The following is a 19,300-nucleotide window of genomic DNA, read 5'->3' as shown; positions in this document are numbered from 1 at the left end:
CAGGTCCTGACACAGTGGCCTAGTGACTCAAAGGCATCTCAGGCCCCAGCCAGCATCACACCCACCATCCAGTCCGGGCAGCACCGTCCTCCGCATGGCCAGGACCAGGCCCAGGGGTGAGCCGAAGAGGAAGAAGTCGGACACCTCAAAATCCAAGCGGCCCAGGCTGACCTCGGGGACCTGGGGGCCCCCGGCCGCTGGGGAATCGGCTTCGTCCTTCAGCACGCTGGAGTGGATGCTGGCCCAGGGAGGAAGACAGGGGAGTGCAGGTTAGGGGGGGGACTGAGCATACAGAAGGCTGAGAGCCAAAGAAGCGATGCTTTCAAACTGCGGTGCTGGAGAAGACTCTTGAGAGCTCCTTGGACAGCAAGAAGATCAAACCAGCCAATCCTAAAGGAAGTCAACCCTGAATATTCATTGGAAGGACTGATGCTGACGCTCCAATACTTTGGGTACCTGATGTGGAAAAGACCCTGATGCTGGGCAAGACTGAGGGCAGGAGGAGAAGGGGGCGACAGAGGATGAGATGGCATTACCAACTCAATGGACACGAGTTTGAACAAACTCTGGGAGATGGTGAAGGACAGGGAAGCCTGGTGTGCTGCAGTCCATGGGGTCGAAAAGAGTCAGACTTGACTGAGCGACTGAACAACAACAAGCACTCAGGAGTGAGCACCTAGCAGGGCAGCCTGATGTCTGAGTTGCAGCACCCAGCGCTGGATCTCTGCGGCAGGGCTCAGCCCGGGACCCACTTGCCTGATCACCAACACAAATTGGTGACCATCTCAGCATCTGCCACCAAGGCCTGGCCAACATTTGGCTAAGGCAGGAGTCAGCCAACTTTTCCTATAAAGGGCCAGATGGTAAATATTTCAGACTTTGGGGTCCATATCGCCTCCATCACATCTACTTCACACTGCTGCATGGCACTCGGGCGATATGTGAATAAACCCATGTGACTGTGATCCAATAAAATAATCTTCCTTAAAACGGACTGAGCACATGAAACCTAAGCCTCCTGCCTCATCGTGCTGGTCTTGTGATGGCCACACTGTGAATTCCTGTCCAACAGAGAAGCCCAGCCTGGCCAGACAGCTGGGCATCATCGGTCCTGCCAGGATGAGGGCTTTCATGGTAACTCGTGTTCCAGGCAACCCGCAGACACAGATGCAAACAGCTTGGTTTTTCCTCCCCTCCAGCTCACAGAGGAAATCGAGCTTAAAGAGAAAAACAGGAGCCACACAGAATTCCAATGGTTCCCATCCCAGGCACCATTGCCTCAAAGAGCTCAAGTTGATGTGCAGACCCAGAGCAGGCTGCCAAAATTAGGCAGGAAAACTGGGGACCTCCCGAAACTTTCAGCTGCATTCAGGTACCACTCAGGGTTTCAGAAAATCCAGTGGCACACGATCTATGAACATTTTTGTTATTGTGTAGTCGCTAAGTCCCAGCCAATTCTTTTGCAACCCCATGGGCTGTATAGCCCACCAGGCTCCTCTGTCCATGGGATTTCCCAGGCAAGAAGTGGGTTGCCATTTCCTTCTCCAGAGGATCTGCCCAAACCAGAGACTGAACCTGCATCTCCTGCATTGCAGGCGGATCCTTTACCACTGAGCCACCTGGGAAGCCCCATGAATCCATTAATGGAATGCAAATTCCACCAAAATACGCAAGTTGGAGGAAAAAGGGAATTTTAGAAATAAGCTTCGAAATGTGTGCCAGTCCCCCATCGCCTGTGGGCGAGGGTCTGGGCGGTGGAATCTGAATCCCCACACACCCTCTGCCTCTTGCAATTGGAGCATCTTGCAGTGAGAATGACGACCCTGCTGTTTAACAATTCATATTTCATGTACAGCGTGGTCCCTAAACACATACCAACTACTGAATTGCCAGAGAAACAGCCATCTGTCCCTGCACCAGAGGGAAGAGCTGGCTGCACTGGACCAGCCACTGAGAGCCTCCAACTTCACGTCACTCTCCAAATGTGGGGTTTTCTTAAAGGATTTTTCAAGGATGAACCAGAAATGTTAGGATTTTACCCTGCAACCTGACTTGAAATGTAGCTGCTTCTCTCAAGAATAATCTTTCAGAGGGCCTTTGAATAGTCAGAGGTTTCAATATGCAGAGCCTTTGACCTAATAATTCTTCCTCCAGGAACCCATTTGAATAAAATAGCCCTAATATATACCTAAACATTTATGCACAAAGATGTTTCCGGACTGCTGTTTATAATCATAAAGAATTGGAAAAAAAACCAAGTGTCCAGTTACTGGGACTGTGCAAGATATCATCCATTCACTTAATAAAACATTGTTAAGAATATTTATCAGAATATTTATATTAAGAATATTTTTCATCATATGGTGAAAGACCATAATATAAGAGTTTTGTTTTGTTTTGTTTTTTTCTCTAAGTAAACCTACAGGCAAATCTTCCTTGGTGGCTCAGACAGTAAAGAAATTGCCGGCAATGCAGGAGCCCTGGGTTCAATCCCTGGGTCAGGAAAATCCCCTGCAGAAGGAAATGGCAACCCACTCCAGTATTCTTGCCTGGAGAATCCCATGGACAGAGAAGACTGGCAGGCTACAGTCCATGGGATCGCAAACACGTGACTGAGCTCTCAGACATGACTGAGCGACTAACACTTTCACTTTCACAAGCAAAGCATGTAAAAAATATACTGAAAGGAATTAATATCCAATGTGTTAGCAGTGGTGAGAGGATACATTTTCCAAATGTTGTGATGACCTGGTGCTACTTATCATTTGGATAGAAAAGGAGGATGGGAGGAGAGAACTGAGGAGAAAGGGGAGAAGAAAAGAGGCATTTCTTCTCACTTGGACTTATGTTCAATGCTCATATGAATCCTGAATGAATGGTTGGATGGCATCACTCAATGGGCATGAGTTTGGGCAAACTCCAGGAGATGGTGAAGGACGGGAAAGCTTGGCACGCTGCACAGTGCTTGGGGTCGGAAAGAGTCGGAAAGACTGAAGAACAACAGATTCATTTAACCAGTGTCCATTAACGTGCTCCTTCTAGAAAGTTAAAGGGTGGGCAGTTCCATGGAGGGACCTGGCTGGTCTTTGAATAAAAGTGCATTGCTTACGGCAGAATCTAACACAACGTTTAAAGCAACTATACCCCAATTTAAAAAAAAAAAAAAAGGGTACTGGTGCCCGGCACTGGGAGACCCCGGCTCTCCAGTAACTGGTTGTGTGATCCATGGAAAGTTCCTGACCTACCTGGCCTTTGCTGGCCCATTTGAGAAATACCAAGAACACAATACTAAGAAATGCTAAGAAATACAAAACACACCTACTTCTGTTCTTTCACCAGATTCTTAAAACCATCAGTGAAGTAGGCTGGGCAGCATCTACCCTCTTGGTGAGACCAACTGTCCCATCTCTCTGCAAGTTGAGCGGATGGGGATGGCAGGCCCAGCGTGCAGAGTCCCCGGTCTCCGTGCAGGGTCCGTGGGGCGTGGCCTCAGTCCCTGCATTTCAGTGCTGGTCCCTGGGCCCCCCATAGAAAAAGCTGGGGCATGTGACTGGTCACAGGCCTCCCAGATGACTGGGCCGAGGCTCTGTTCCCCTGGACACTCTGCTGGAAGGCGGCAGGGCAGGCACAAGGAGCGGCTACCTTGATAAGAAGGCATGATGCTGGGTGATGGCCTCGCAGTCATAGGTGGAGGAGTCGCTCTGCTTCCGTGGCAATGGCCGCTTGGGCTCTTCATCCTCCAAGGTGCTGGAGACGTCGATGCTGCTCTTGCTGAGCCGCTTGCTGCCTGCCAGGCTGCAATCCTCCTCCACCACCACCGGGGCGTCCTTGGGGGCCGAGCAGAGGACAGGAGGGCACTGTGGTCACTCTGGGGCCCCAGGACAAATGAACCCCCTTCTCCTAAGATGCGAGAGGCAGTACTTCTTCCAAAAGGAGTGTGGGAGCCACAACACACACACAAAAAAAGATGGGATTTTAGGCACAGGGCTGTCCCCTAAGTCCAAAGGGCTCACTGGAGGAACTTCCTGACCTTCCAGTGGTTAAGACTCTGCACTTCCACTGCAGGGAGCACCGGTTCAATCCCTGGTTGGGGAACTAAGATCCTACTGCCACATGGCCCAAAAACACCCAGAAAATTTCTTTAACTGAATTTAAAAAACGAAAATACAAAATATCAACTTATTAAAATTATATAAAAAAAAAAAGGTCTCAGTGATCCATTGGGACTCTGGAGAGCTCTCTGGGGAGCTGAGGCTAAATGAGCCTTCTCTGAGCTCCAGTTTCCTCACCTGTGATAGTAATCTCCCACCACTCTTGCAGGATTGTGAACACTTTGTAACCTGGATGTCACAGCACCAACCAGGGCTAACACTGCTCCCCCACGAGAGGCCCTGCTCCCCGGGGGGGGCTCCCAGGGACATCCCCTCCCCCACCCCACCATCTGGCCCGCACCTGGGTGCTGCTGAAGCTCCCCTTCCGGCTGCTGCTGCCAGGGCTGTCACCCGTGGGTCCCGCGCTGTAGCAGATGGCATCGAAGGCCAGGAGGCCCCCTACACAGTCCCCGATGAGACACACCTGCAGAAGGCAGAGCTGGGACTGCAGGCCTGCCCACTGCCACCCCCTTGCCCCACACCCAGCCAGAGTGCAGCCAGCCGGTCCACAGGGGAACAAGGAGCCTGTTCCAGGGAGGCACTGAGAGTCCCAACATGGGGACAGGAAGGTCCGCTTGAGGATGGGAACCAGGCTACAGTCAGGGTCAGACTTGGGTCACAGATCAGCATGGGCTGATAATCAGAACTCAGGTGTTGGCCTCAGTTTTCCTATCTGTAAAATGAGGACAGACCCAAAGATCTCAAAAGCCTTTTAGGATGTCAGAAGCTAGGGCTGCAGAGCAGCCTGATCTAGATCCTTCCGGCAGGTCCCAACATCTCTCAGGGCAGGGACAAGGTCAGGGAGGTGAGGGCAGGCTGTCCTACCTGCCCACTGAAGCCAATCCCATCGGGGGATTTGAGGAACTCCGCATACACCTGGTTGGCTCGCTCGATGACAGTGGCAACCGCGTCCTGGTACTGTGGGGAGGAGATGGCCAACAGGGGCAGGGCGGCCAGAGGGACGTGGTCCTGGCTGTTGCTGAGACAACCCACATCTTGGCTGAATGGGTTCAGGCTGCAGACAGGAGGCCAAGGTAAGTCCACCTGGGACCAGGCAGGAGGGTGGGCTTGGAGTCGTGGACGGGGCGAGAGAGAGCACATGCTGACCAGAAATTGGGCCCTGGGGTCGGGGCTGTTGAGGAGGACCCAGGCAGGAGACAAAGCCCCAGCAGTGAATCCCAGCATGGGGGAGTGGCTAGCCTGTGAGGACCCGCTGTGTGTCCATCCCGTGCCAGCCATCGTGTGGCCCCTGGAGTCTCCCACGACAGCAGGGCTCTCTGCCCGCCTCAAAGGACACACCAGTTATGGAGGCCACCACTGGTGTGGGTCAGAATGGGGGTATGTCAGGACTTCCCCAGTGGTCCATTGGTTAAGCCTTCATGCTTCCACTGCAGAGTTCAATCCCTGGTGGGAACTAAGATCCCATATCCATGCATGCTAAGTTGGTTCAGTCGTGTCCGACTCTTTGCGACCCTGTGGACTATAGCCTGCCAGGCTTCTCTGTCCATGGGATTCTCCAGGCAAGAATACTGGAGTGGGTTGCCATGCCCTCCTCCAGGAGATCTTCCCCAACCAGGAATCGAACCCACATCTCTTGTGTCTCCTGCATTGGCAGATGGGTTCTTTACCACTAGTGCCACCTGGCAGCCAAAAGGGGGTGGGAACATGTCATCATGGCAGACTTCCTGGAGGAGGTGAGGTTTGATCTATGACTCAAGGAAGTCTTTAGGGAAGCTAGAAAGAGGAAAGAGGGTGTGCCAGGCATAGGGCTCACACACCAGCCATGCACTTGCATGTATGGTATCATGTCTGTCTTTCTGGGGAGGGGATCCAGAGCCTTCATGGGCTTTGCAGAAAGGTCTGTGACCCCAGAAAGGACTGAGAGAGCCTGTCCTGAAGCATCCCCCAACAAGTGGACTGACTGTCAGCTCCTGCATGGGCTCCCTCACTTCTCTGCCCCTCTCTCTGGGCAGCTCAGCCTCATCTGGAACCAGCTCCCAGTGGCCTGTGCCTGCCTGCACCCTCACCCGTCCTACCTCTGTCCCCAGGGGCATCGGGCCCAGTTGGCTGGGAGGTTCAGCAGAGGGGGGGCACTGTACACCCCCTCCCCAGAGCCTGCCCTTCCCCCAGAGTCCAAGCTCGGGCTGACCCAGGACCCAACACTGATCCCAGTGGGAGTCTGACGGAGACTGCGGAAGGTGACAGGGTGCAGGGCACCCTGGGCAGGTGACAAAGAGCCCCTGCTGCGCAAGGCCAGCCTGACAGCCATTCCTCATCTCCAAAAAATCACAAATTAGAGGAAACAGCCCTCAATTGCAGCCGGAGAGATTTTAATTATCTGAGAAAGAGCTCCCTCCCAGCAGTGATTAGGGCTGATTGATGGCCCAGGCAAGATGCTGCCTGGGAGAGCGCTGGGCTCCCACTTGCTGGCCCCTCCAGTGTCCCTGGGCCATTTGTCTTCCTGGAGATCGGCCTGGACTGGGTGACCCAGCTCTGGAGGTCAGATATCCTGGGGGCGAGGGGGTTGCTGGGGGACTGAGATTGATTGTGAAGGAACACAATTAACTCCGACTGTTGGAGTGTGACAGACAGAGTCTTCATTCAACTCAGCTTCCCAAACCCGATGCCGAGCCAAAGCCCAGAGGGAGTCAGGATGCAGATTCCAGGGCTCCTCCCCTCCAGATTCAGACGCCCCAGGGGGAGGCCTACCGCCTAGCAGTTTAACAAAAATCACACCCGGGATCTGGGCTATTAACCACGCTGGGGAAATACATTTTCCTTCCTGAGCTAATCTCCTTTCTTCCAGCTCTGATGGAGATCTGCCCAGCCCGAGTTCTGGGAACACAGACGAATCTCAAAGGCAGAGGAGACTTTCCTTTCTCTCTCAGAGGGGACATGTGAGACCCCTGCACGTGCTCCCCGTGCTCCCACCCACCAACCAGCGGAGCTGAGCCCTTCTCCTTACAGCCACACTTGACGCAGAGCCCCTTCTCCATCTCCCTAGGGAGTTGGCACTAGGCTGGGGGTCCCTTTCTACCCTCCCCAAGGGGGTTCTTCTTTGCAGAGGCTGTGAAAGAGGGTAAAGGCCAGGACAGAGGTGCCACTGGCCTCCCTCTCACTGCACTACAGAAAGTTCCCGGCTCCAGTCCCAGCCATCTACCACACACACTAGGCACTGCTCTGTAGGTGCATCCAGGGCTCCCGACTGGCTCCAGGCACCCCTCAACAGGGAGGGCATCTGGGGAGCACTTGGCTCCTGGATCATTGGACAGGGTCTCCCATAGGCCCCCAGGTCCTGAGGGCCCCCGGTTTCTCAGTCTATCCTGCAGAGTTTCCAGGGCAGGTTTGGATGAGGAGCCAAGGCCCTGAGAGCACACTGCCTCACTTCCAGCCAGTGGGTTTCCCTCCTCCCGCCCCAGCCCACTGTCTGCCAATGGACAGTGCTCCTACGAGGATGGTGACGCAAGTCCCAGCCCATCCCTGTGCCCTACCATGTGCTTCACCCATTCTAGTACACAGAATCCTCACAAAAACTCTAAGACATGGTTGATATACCATGATCATCCCCACTTTACAGATGAGGAAACAGATAGGGAGAGGTTAAACAACTTCCTGCCCTTCCCACCCCACCCCCAACCCGGGTCACAGAGCTGGAACTCAAGCTCAGGATGACTGAAGAGCCCACACCCCTCACCAGGTTACGCTACTCTCAAAGCACACCCAAAAATCACCTCCTCCAGGAAGCCTCCCTGGCCTTCTCTCTGAGTATCCACAACACCATGTGCCACCTCGATCTCTACTGGCTCTGACTTAGATCAAGAGTGGGGCTGCCTGGCTTTGACTCCTGGGTCCCTGCGTAACCCTGGAGGAAACTGCTTAACTTCTCAATGCCTCAGCTTCATTATCTGGGCCAACAAGACCAGGGCCTGCTGAGCACAGCAAGGGAGTCTGAGCTATGTACTGCGGGGCACCAGCGCCACCCAGTCCCAGGCAGAAGAGTATTTGGTGCATGTTAATCCCTTTAGATTCTTGCTGATCATTTTCCTCCAGTGATGCTCGTGGTCAGTCAGGATCTGACATCCCAGGGAGGCCTTGGCAGGCACCCACCTGCCCATGTGGCAGGGGCAGCCCCTCTGCTTAGGCACCCCCGACCCGGCCCAGCCAGCCCAAACAAGCAGAAAGGAACTCACTTGGAGACAAGCGAGAAAGCCTCCGAGCAGATGGCGGGACAGGGGACGAACTTGACGAGGATGTGGCCCAGGGCTGCGGGGAAGTGCGCACGCGTGACCTTCTCCAGCACGGAGCTGAAGGTGTGGATGTCGGCCACCTTGCAGGATGGGTCCCCCGAGCCCGTGTCCAGGACATTCCCCCCGTGCAGCACCAGCAGGAGGACGTGTGTCTTGCAGGAGCGCTGCGGGCAGCCTTCCTGAGGGGGACATCAATCAGGATAGAGAGAGAGACAGGCAGTGGGGTGGGGTGGGAAGGCAGGGGACACTCAGAGAACCACGCACACACAGGGGACTCTGATGGCACCTCCTGTGCGTTCAGAGTGAGGGGCATGGGCTGACAGGAGGGCAAGCCCCTCTGTGTTAGTGTGGGATGAGTCCCAAAGGGCTCTTCTTATTTGTACGGGGTCCTGGAAACCCAAAGAAGGACAGTGTGTGTTTGGTCGCTCAAGTGTATCCGACTTGTAGCCCGCCAGACTCCTCTGTCCATGGGATTCTCCAGGCAAGAATACTGGCATGGATTGCCATTTCCCTCTCCAGGGGATCTTCCCGACCCAGAGATCGAAACCCTGTCTCCTGCACTGGCAGGTGGCTTCTTTACCAGGGAAGCCCAGAGAGAGACAGAGACCAGCACCAGTTCACACAGAAAGGCCAGTGAGGAGCTGGGTGAAGACTGGCTGGCCTGTCTACCGGCTAGCGACTCTTCCTAGCTTTCTGACCCCAGAGGTGGCCCAGACATCCCCAGAAACCCACCTCATTGTCTTCATGGATCTCGATGCTTCCTTGGGCTGGGAACCTCTGTCTTCTCAAGGAAACCCGGTACAGTTCTCCTGTAGGGCGGGGAATGGAGGACTCAGCATCTCAGGCCTCCCTCACAGAGACTGGACACTCCCTGCGCCCTGGCTGGCCCATGGCCTGGGCTCCCAGGAGAACTGGAACGATAGCATCTGGAGCTTGGGAGGGCCACGCCACCCAGCCCCAACTTCCTACATCAACACAACCTAAAACCTTTCTCCTCCTTGGGAAAGGGAGGCCGGCAGGGAGGCCAGACATGATGAGGTCCCTGAGGCCAGGCGGGGTGTCCCAGAAGGGAACTCTCCTGCTCTTTCTTCCTCTCCCAGTAACTTCAGCAGCAGGACGAGTGTCATCTCGTGACTCCCAGATACAGATGGAAACTCGGACCAAGCATTCTCTGAAAATAGCTAGAGATGCTGGATAAAATACTTTTTAAAGATCTGGTTGAAGCTCTCAAAGTGACTGCAAAGCCTTAAATGATGGGACCCTGGTCCCGGGGAGGTGGAGCCTCCGAGAGGCAAAGCCAGCATCTAGGACCACATGAGCTGTCACCCACGAGCTTCGGGGCCAACCACTGCCAAGACTCTTTCCTTGCTTCTCTCAGCAGCCACCCCCTCCCCTAGGAAGCACTTCTGAGCATCCAGACCTGCCTGAGCTCCTGTTCCTCTACGTACATGCAGGATTCTGTACACGAGAGCTGTGGACCAAATCTGGCCCACCATCTGTTTTTGTAAATAAAGTTTTATTGGGACACAGCCAGCTCTTTCATTTATGTGTTGTCTGTGGCTGCCTGTGCCACAGTGGCAGAGTTAACTGGTCATCACAGAGTCCTTACAGTCGACAAAGGATTATCTGACCCCTTACAGAACAGTTTGTCTGATCTAACACCCACATTTCTGAAAGCCACTGCACTGGACTCTCAGGTGGAGAGAGGCCTTTAATACATCCAATGGCCCCCTCACGGCCCACCCAGTGATGCCAGCCACGCAGAAATCCTCACCGCCTCTCCTTTCTCCCCATGAGAAGGGTACTGTTTCCTCTGTGTGGCTGAACCACATGGTTGGACTGTGAGCCACTTGTTTGCCTCCAATGACTGGGAACTCACTCACCGCTAAAGCAGCGGGTTCTAGACAGGATGGCCCTCTCTCCCTCCCACTCTGCCCCCACCCCCTGTTGTGAGACTGCAGCACCCACTAGGAGTCACGTCTGGGGAACGGCCTTCCCAGAGGCTTTGTGGGCAACCCTCTGGTGGGTGTGGGTGAGAGCCCTGGCCAACACGTTTCTGAGTCAACAACATCTCAGCCGTTTCTGGCCCCAGGGGAGGGCACTTCTGCAAAGAATTCCAAGTGAGAAGCTTTGCTTAGCCGGGAAGTACATTTCTGAAATATTGTGTCCTCACGGACACAACTCTGGTCTAAGGGTAACTGCTTTATGAGCTTGGAGCTGCTGCCCAAACAGACAGGAAATCGTTTCCCCGATGATGGAGGGGGTTGCCTTGAAGGAGGAAGAAAAAAAACTTGTTTTGAGGCTGGACTCTGCCCAGCACTTACTCAGGCTCCTTCAGTGGCTCAGGCTCTTCTGCCTTATTTCTAACATCCTGTAGACCTTGCCCTGGGCTTGGCTAAATGAGGCCTGCACCCCATCTTCAGGACAAGATCATAATAAAAGACACCAGTAAAGGGCACATTCTTATTGAGCACTTATTATGTTCCAGGCATTATGAGCTTTACAGGTACTATCTCATATAGCCCCCACAGTTAGCCTCTGAGCTGTGGTCCTTTTCTTATTAGCCCCATTTTACAGATGAGAAGACTGAGGCTCCAACAACCAAGATCACTTGCCCCAAACCACACAACTAATAAGACTGAGCGAGCTGCCCCACACTTAGTGGAAGACGATGCTTGACAAAGTGGTTCCCCTCCCATCCCCCTGACCTCCACAGGAACTTCCCAATGAGGCAGTATGACAATCTCCTTTCTGCAGGAGAGAAACACAGAAGCACAAAATGATAAGTGACACCTTGAAGACCGAAGTCCCCAAGACCTCTTCCCACTGCACTTGAAACAGTCTGCTAAGGGGAAACCCCAAGAAGGGACGCTGACGGTCACTTCCCCAGGATGAAGCGACCATGCTTCGTAGTGTGTGCATCCTCGTGCGTGCAGCTCTGGGGCAGGTGGACCAGGAGGAACCAGGAGCTGGGCAGAGCTGAGGTCATGGGTGGGAAGCCTGGGAGATCCCTCACTTCTGGGGCTGGGAGAGACCTAGCTGGGACCGTGGACTTTGGAGCCAGAATGCTTGAACACGAATGTAGGCCCCCCCCTTTTTTTTTTTTTTTTTTTTGGCTGCACCAGATCTTTGATGCAGCACGCAGGCTTCGCTTATGAAACGTGGGCTCTAGAGCTCACAGGTTCAATAGTTGTGGCACTCGGGCTAAGTTGCCCCACAGTACATAGGATCTGGGTTCCATGAACAGCGATTAAACCCATGTCCCCTTCATTGAAAGGTGGATTCTTAACCATTGGACCCCAAGGGAAGTCCCAAAATGTAGGTTCTTACCAGCTGTGAGTTCTGTGCCTCAGTTTCCTCATCTGGAATATGGGCATAATAATAGAAGCTACCTTATAGAGTGGATGATGAGGATAAAGGAACCCATATATACAAAGTGCTTAGGACAGGGCCTGGAACATGTTAAGTGCTATGTAAGTGTTAGTAGTTGTTTATTATTATTATTACTATGATCCAGGGTGCATCAGGGTGGGTGGGTGGGGCACAGAGTCAGGGCCACGGCTGACGCAATGGGGCTAGAAGCTGATGGGGACATCACCGCCTCCACACTCCTGCCCTGCCCCCAAGTCCCTCCCTGAGACCTGGCAGGATCCCCAGCCTCACTGGGCTGGATGCCTGCTTGCAGTGTGATTACAGAATTAAATACTGTGATTGCCACAAATTACCATGGCGAGGCTATAAATAGGTTGCAGGGAAGACATGAGGGTCCTGCCATCTCCTGGGCACCATGCCCTGTGTTAGGTGGGGACCGCATCCTGTACCCTCGCTGATTACACAGACTCAGAGCACCTGCATCCTTGATCTTCCTGTGGTCAGCTCCCTTGGGGCCCACATGATGCTCTGGGCATCAAACCATGCTGAGTCCTGGACGCAAACAATGCTGAGGCAGTTCCTGGCTCAGAGGAGACAAGAGACCAGCAGGGTTGCCCTCAGCATCCCTCAACCCTTCTCTAGCTGAGGGGAAGAGCCTGACCCCCGCAAGCTGTTTGAAGACACAGACTTGCTTCCTTTTAATGCACAAAAGTCAGAGATGCTTTGCTCTAGGAGAGGGGAGGAGGGTAGACTTCGCCTGCCAGATCTGGATCCTGGCCCCTTGAGAGCTGGGTAACAGGAGCAAAGTTTCCCCATCTCCAGTCTTAGAAGAGACCTCTATAGACAAGCTGAAAGGCAGTTTAGTACCCATCTGCTGGTATCTTGCCCACAAGGGTTCTGCTCCTCTAAGAACCAGACATTCCTACCACAATGAGTGAGGCCACAGGCTCTGAATCACTCAAAGACACAGCTCTCACTCTTCCATGCGTTTGTTCATCCTGAACCCTCTGCCTGGTAAGGCCTTCCTCCTCTGCAGACCAGCAAACTCCTACCTAACCTTCAAGACCCCACTCAATTGTCACCACCTCTGGAAAGCTTTCTGAGATCTACTCAGAGATGGTTATCTCACAGTGTGCCTGGTGGGGCCTGGCTTGTGGCTGTGAGATTACTTGTCTATTTCCTCATCAGACTATGGACCACTTGAGAGCAGGGCTTATCAGTGGTCATGGCATTTTTGTGAAAACTTATTGCAAGTGAAGATCCCAGGGTGCACATGACCTAGGAGACATCTCTATGCTATCAGCCCCCTAGGAGAAATCAGGATCAAGGGAGCATCATCCACTGGGAGGTACATTCCTTGGAAGTCCCCAGAAGAGTGCTATCAGGGAACTTCTGGGAATTCTAGAGCAGTCTGGCCTGGGCCTCATCACTCTGCCCCTAAAGGCTGCCCCAGAGCCACTGGTGACAAGAGCTGGCGGCAGGGGTTCCTGGGTGGTGGGAAGCCACATGCCAGGAGCCCCAGGACTTCATTGTCAGGCTGCCTGTTTCTTCCCACTTCCTGTTCATTTCTGTTTGCAAGGCCTTACTCAGGCTGGGTCCCTGCCGTGCCCAGATTTGGGGTGGGGTGAGCCCACAGCTGTTTTTGTGACAACGTTTTGTGATGAGCTCTGGGGCAAGCCAGATACTGCCATGCCTGTGCTCGGCACCCTTGCCAGCACTGGCACCCGGACCAGTGGCCCACCCAGCTCACCATGGCTCCTCCTGCCAGTTGAAGAATGGAGGCTATTTTTGCTTAATCACAACCTTGGAAAGGCACAAATCGTGATTATCCCTTCTAATTACCAATGTGCCGCACTGCTCTCGAGACAAAAGCCAAGGTCGTCACCCACACACTCGGCACCCTAAGCAGAGTGTCACCCGGGTTGGCCGAAGACTCCGTTTCCATCTCTCTTGCCATCCGCAACTGGGGACCCACAAGGAGTAGATGCTGGCAGTGCCCCCAGGCTAAAGCTGACCACTGAATTTTACCCTCCTTCTACCAGCCCTGACAGTCACCCTGTCTCTCTCTTAAGTCACCCCCCAGGGTCAACTGAACAGAACTAGACACAGCTTGAGACCACATGGCACGTTCTGAGACAGGTCTGCAAAAATACCTAATCCTTTAGAGCACATTGAAGCACACGCATGGGCAAACACACACATGTTTTTCTGGATGAGCCCAGTGGCTTGGCTGTCCCATTCTGAAGCGGGAGACAGGAGCTAGATCTAGAAATGTCTGGGAATATCTAGAGCTTCATCCAGCAGCAAGCAGGAGGTTCAGACCACGGCCCCAACCCACCCCCTCCCCAGGGAGACCCACATGGAGAAGGGCACACACACAGGATACAGACATAGAGTTCTAGGATGGGAAATGTATGCCCTAGTCAGAGGGTGATCTTGAGCACTCTCCCCACCATTGCAAAATGAGAGGGTAGGACTATATTCCCTCTATTTTTAAAAGCTTTTTTTTTTTTAATGTGGACCATTTAATAAGTCTTTATTGAATCTGTTACAATATTGCTTCTGTTTTATGTTTTGGTTTTTGGGGTATGAGGCATGGATCCCCGAGCAAGGATCAAACCCACACCACCTGCATTGGAAGGTGAAGTCTTAACCACTGGACCACCAGGGAAGTCCCCTGTGTTCCCTCTTAAGAGTCAGGCAGTCCGAGATTCCATGAGTCCAAGCGTGCTGTGTGAGCTCAAGCATCCATGCCCAGCAGAATAATACCCTTGGACCCTAATGAGACCTGCAGGCAGGATGGGTGAGTTGCTTTGAGGGATCTTAGAGGAAGGAAGAGGAACCAGAACATGGCAGGTGGCAGATGTCACCTGGATTTTCAAAGTGGTTGATTGCACCTAGGGAGTATCATGTCAAATTCCAGACAAGATCTATTGCAAATTAAAAAAAAAACAACAACAAGTGTTTGGGGGGCCATTAGAAAAGGAAGCAATGGCCCCCAGAGCTCTGATAGGCTCACTTGGACCTCTCTGGCCAACCCCATCTCATTGCTTGTTGGGTGGGGTCACTGGACTGGGAACCCGAGCAAGCACCAAGGGCTTAGGACATCTTAGGGAGGAGGGACTCTGGCAGATGACAAACCAGGTCAGAACCTTCGGCTGTCAAAGCAGCTCAAGGAGTGTGGGTTTGTGAATGGGGCCAGGACACGGATGGGATGGTGTGAAGCAGGGAAAAGAATGAGCCTTTGTTGGTTAGTTTTAAAACTTTTTTGAAACAGTGAAATCTTTTGTCCAGCGCAATTTTCTTTAGGAGGCCAATTTGTAGAACATGTGAAAGTGGGCAGCTCTGGCTGAAGCAGGTTGGGGGGCCCAGAGCCCCACCTCCTTACTCCCCTCACCCTTGCCTTAGGCAACCACTGAGGGCTCCAGAGAACAATTAAAAAAGCCACCGACCTTGTTCACCAGACAGACTTCAGGCCACCCTCCTCCCTGGAGCCCCATTCCTAGGCTTTATGCAAAATAGCAATCTAGGTGGAGGGGTGGGATGAAGGGTTAGAGGCCTGATAGCGGAAGAAAACACAGAGTGTTTATAAGTGGTTTTCTCTGGATGGTGGGACAATGTGTGATTTTTTTTAACTTTCTACTTTTCTCTGTTTTCCAATTTTCCTCTAGCAAACTCATTTCTTTTCATTTAAAACTATATGAATACATCGAATGGATGCAGTACAAGTATGTGTCATATTCACAATAAGAACATTTTCAACACGCTATCATACAACTCCTGATTCTACTAAATGCAAATACTACAGACAAAACAAAGTGAAGTGCTCTGCCCTCTGGGAGCCGAGAGCAAATGAGAGAACGCAAAAAGGAAAAGAAATGTTATGGAAGGAAAGAACAAATGGGAAACCCGATGAGTGAGTCACCATCCTGCATTTGAGTTAAAAATTCAACTTGACATGACTTGCCAATTCCTCCTCCATTGGTTATTGCCCAAACCTGTGTCAGGGCTGAAAGTACCAAGATGAATCAGACATACAGCAGGTAACTATGAGGATCTCTTAGTACTTGAGGGTCACATGATCAAGGTCAGGTCACACGACAAAGATGTCATGTGGCCAAGGCCAGTCATGTGACCAAAGGCTGCAAACAGTTGGAGCCAGGGTAATGGGACCCCCTAAAGATAGTCAGCCTCTGAGGCTGCACACACTAGAGACTTTGGAATGAGGAGGGGTCATCCCTGTTTTGTCCCTGCAGCTCAGGCCACTTTGAGGACATGTCTGGAACCCAATAACTGGGAAGGAAAGTTAAGGAATGAAGCCCAGCCTGGGGAAGAAGGCTCCATAGGACACAGTGGCAGCCTGCAAATCCCAGCTGAGCTGCGTTTGGGTCATGGAAGCAAAGGTGTGGGATGAATGGGAGTGGGGATAGTTTCTGGAGAGTTCCAAATCAGCACAACTAAGGACTGTTTAACAGTTCAAGAGTGACCCATGCTGGCCCAAAGGCAGGATGCTCTCTGCCCTTCAGGATGTTGTACAAGTAAGGGTGTAAGTGGTCACTCAGCAGGAGTGCTGGCAAGAACTGTTCATCTAGGAGCGGGGGATCTAGAGGCCGGGGCCCCTCCTGTGACTCCTCAACCCTTTCAGGGTCAGAAGCCCATCAAGTCAGCCTGGATTCATCTGGAGAATGAGGCCAAACCTCCAGGGATACTGGTCTCCACTAAGGCCTGACCCTCACTAGGGTCTAGGTCCCAGATCCGAACTCTTGAAAACACACTTTTGGCCACCACAAGGGAGCTTAGGGATAGCTCCAAGGAGCCATTCCCCTGGGGGAAACCAGTGTGGCTATCTTGAATCGAGCCCAGGGAAGGTTTCAGACATACAACCTAAGAACCCTTCCTGCCACTACACAGCAATGCTAGAAGGGCTTGGCATCTTCTCTCCTGGGGACTCTCCTATAATAAACACAGTCTTCCTCAAATGTGTCTTAAGTTTCTAGTCCTCATTCAGGCACACTTCACATTCATCCGAGGTGTTCTGCCCATTTTACAGACGAGAAAACTGAGGTTTGGAGAGGTTAAGTGAAAGGGTACGGATATGAACTCAGGTCACCCAGCAAGGGCTCTTTCATCCTCCCGAAGCATCACCCCCGATGGTGCGGGTAGGAAAGGAGTGTTCTTGTCAGTCTTTTAAGTGCCTCCACATGGACTTCCCTGGTTGGTGCAGTGGATAGGAATTCACCTGCCAAAGAGGGGGACACAGGTACAATCCCCAATCCAGGAAGATTCCGTATGCTGCTGAGCAATTAAGCCTGAAAGCCACAATTACTGAGCCAGTGCTCCAGAGCCCATGCTGCACGACAAGAGAAGCCATCATAATGAGATGCCTGTACAGTGCAATGAAGAATAGCCCCAGGACTTCCCTGCTGACCCAGCCGCTAAGACTCCATGCTCCCAATGCAGGAAGCCTGAGTTTGATCCCTGGTTAGGGGACTAGATCCCACATACCACAGCTAAAACTGGAACAGCCAAATAAATAAATAAAGAAGAGCCCTTGCTCACCACTACTAGAGAAAGCTCACATGCAGCAATGAAGACCCAGCACAATGAAAAATAATATAAATAAATAAAATGCTTAAATGCCTCCACACCACAGCCGGCCTACAGAGCAATCCCTGGGAGGAAGGCAGAGGAGCGAGGCTGCCTGAACTTTGGGGTCCTACTCTCTAAGGGACCCCCATCAAGCCAGCCCTGGCCCTGCTTGAAAGTCAGCACACAAAGGAACCCAACAGCACACTCCCCCATGGTAATCCCTTCATATAGAGTGAAGTCAGAAAGAGAAAAACAAATATCATTCATTAAGGCCTATATGTGGAGTCTAGAGAAATGGTGCAGATGAGATTATTTACAAAACAGAATAGAGACACAGAAGTAGAGAACAAATATATGCACACCAAGGAGGGAAAGAAAGGGGTGGGATGAGTTATGAGATTGGGATTGACATATACACAGTCTGGTGCATGCATGCGTGTTCAGTCACTTTGGTCGTGTCTGACTCTTTGCAATGCTGTGGACTGTAGCCCGTCAGGCTCCTCTCCAGGAGGATTCTGGAGATTGTGGGATTCTCCAGGCAAAAATACTGCACTGGGTAGCCATGTGCTCCTCCAAGGGGATTGAAACCATATCCCTTGCGACTCCTGCATTACAGGCAGATTCTTTACCACTGAGCCACGGGGGAAGCCCCACACACTATTGGTCTATGTATAAAATAGATAACTAATGAGAGCCAACTGCATAGCTCAGGGACCTCTACTGAGTTCTCTGTAGTGATCTAAATGGGAAGGAAATCCAAAAGAGAAGGGATACATGTGTACGTACAGCTGATTCACTTTGTTGTACAACAGAAACTAACACAACGTGGCAAAGCAACTGTACTCCAGTAAAAATTAATTTAAAAAGAAAAGAAATTGCTCTAAAATGCCTCTTTCTCACTTCTCAGCTGAACAGTTATCAACACCCAGCCTCCCACCAGGGTGTGGTAAATCAGCCCCTCCTCATTCATTGCTGGTGAAATCGAAAACCAGATCAACCTCCGTGGAGGTCAGTGTGGCAAGGTCATTCCAGACACAGAATGCCCTTGACCCAGCAATCCCAAGTCCATGTGCAGGACGATGTGGATACAACACTAACCATCATCACAGCCCTTATGGTATGGACAAGAGACAGAAAGCAACCTCTGTGGGAATTCCCTGATGGTCCAGTAGGTTAGGGCTCCACACTTCCACTGCAGGGGGCGTGAGTTTGATCCCTGATCGGGAAACTAAGATCACACAAGCCATGTAGCTCAGCCAAAAAAAAAAAAGAAGAGGAAAAAAGGAAAGAAGGAAAGCAACCTGTGTGCCCACCAACAGGGGCCTGGTTCAATAAAGCAGGCCACAGCGAAATATGCACGCTTTGCAAAGAAGGATGCTCCCTCGATGTATTCAATAGTCAAATACTCCCGATACGTTATCATCTGAGAAAAGTACAGTGCAGACTGGAAGGCACCGGATGCTACCATCTGTGTGGGGTATATATAAAGATATATATAAATGAATATTCATGGAGATGCTCATGTATGCAGAGAATATCTCTGGAATGTTCTAGAAGAACCTAGTCACAATTGTGGCTTCTGGAAAAAGGGAGACACCCTCATTACCTTCATTCCTTTAGAATTTTCTATTTTATACAATGTCCGTGTGCTATCTACTCTAGAGACATATTAAAAATACGAATTTTTTTCAAAGGGCACGGAGCAGGGTGTTGTTTTTTTGTTTGGTTTTGTTTTTTTCTGAGATACCAATTTGTATGTCCTCCCCATTCCAGCTTCTTTGCCTCTGGGGAGCTTTGTGGCAGAGCTTCCCGGATCTTATTTCCAAAAGCCCTTTTGTTCTCAGAAGAAAGGGATTTGAGGAGACAGAGGTTCCTTGAGACTAAAAAGAGATCGCCACCCTCTGCCCCAGGCCTAAGGGAGAAGGCAGACCTAGCAGGGGT

The 19,300-nt window shown here is 51.9% G+C and overlaps 1 protein-coding gene across 2 annotated transcripts in view; it reads right to left on the bottom strand.

Annotated features, from left to right (window-relative positions):
* The window catches only part of PITPNM3 (PITPNM family member 3), a 97,228-nt gene that overhangs the window by 18,414 nt on the left and 59,514 nt on the right, over positions 1–19,300 (bottom strand). For both annotated transcript variants that reach the window (XM_070389271.1, XM_070389272.1), the window contains 6 exons: positions 9,131–9,207; positions 8,342–8,577; positions 4,977–5,166; positions 4,453–4,575; positions 3,643–3,827; positions 66–238 (listed from right to left, as the gene is read on the bottom strand). In XM_070389271.1, the coding sequence (XP_070245372.1) occupies positions 66–238; positions 3,643–3,827; positions 4,453–4,575; positions 4,977–5,166; positions 8,342–8,577; positions 9,131–9,207 (984 nt within the window). The remainder of the gene's footprint in view (positions 1–65; positions 239–3,642; positions 3,828–4,452; positions 4,576–4,976; positions 5,167–8,341; positions 8,578–9,130; positions 9,208–19,300) is intronic.

Source organism: Bos mutus, chromosome 19, assembly GCF_027580195.1.
Source record: "Bos mutus isolate GX-2022 chromosome 19, NWIPB_WYAK_1.1, whole genome shotgun sequence".
Lineage (NCBI taxonomy): Eukaryota > Metazoa > Chordata > Mammalia > Artiodactyla > Bovidae > Bos > Bos mutus.
Note: the sequence above shows the minus strand (reverse complement) of the source record. Positions and strands in the feature narration are given on the sequence as shown.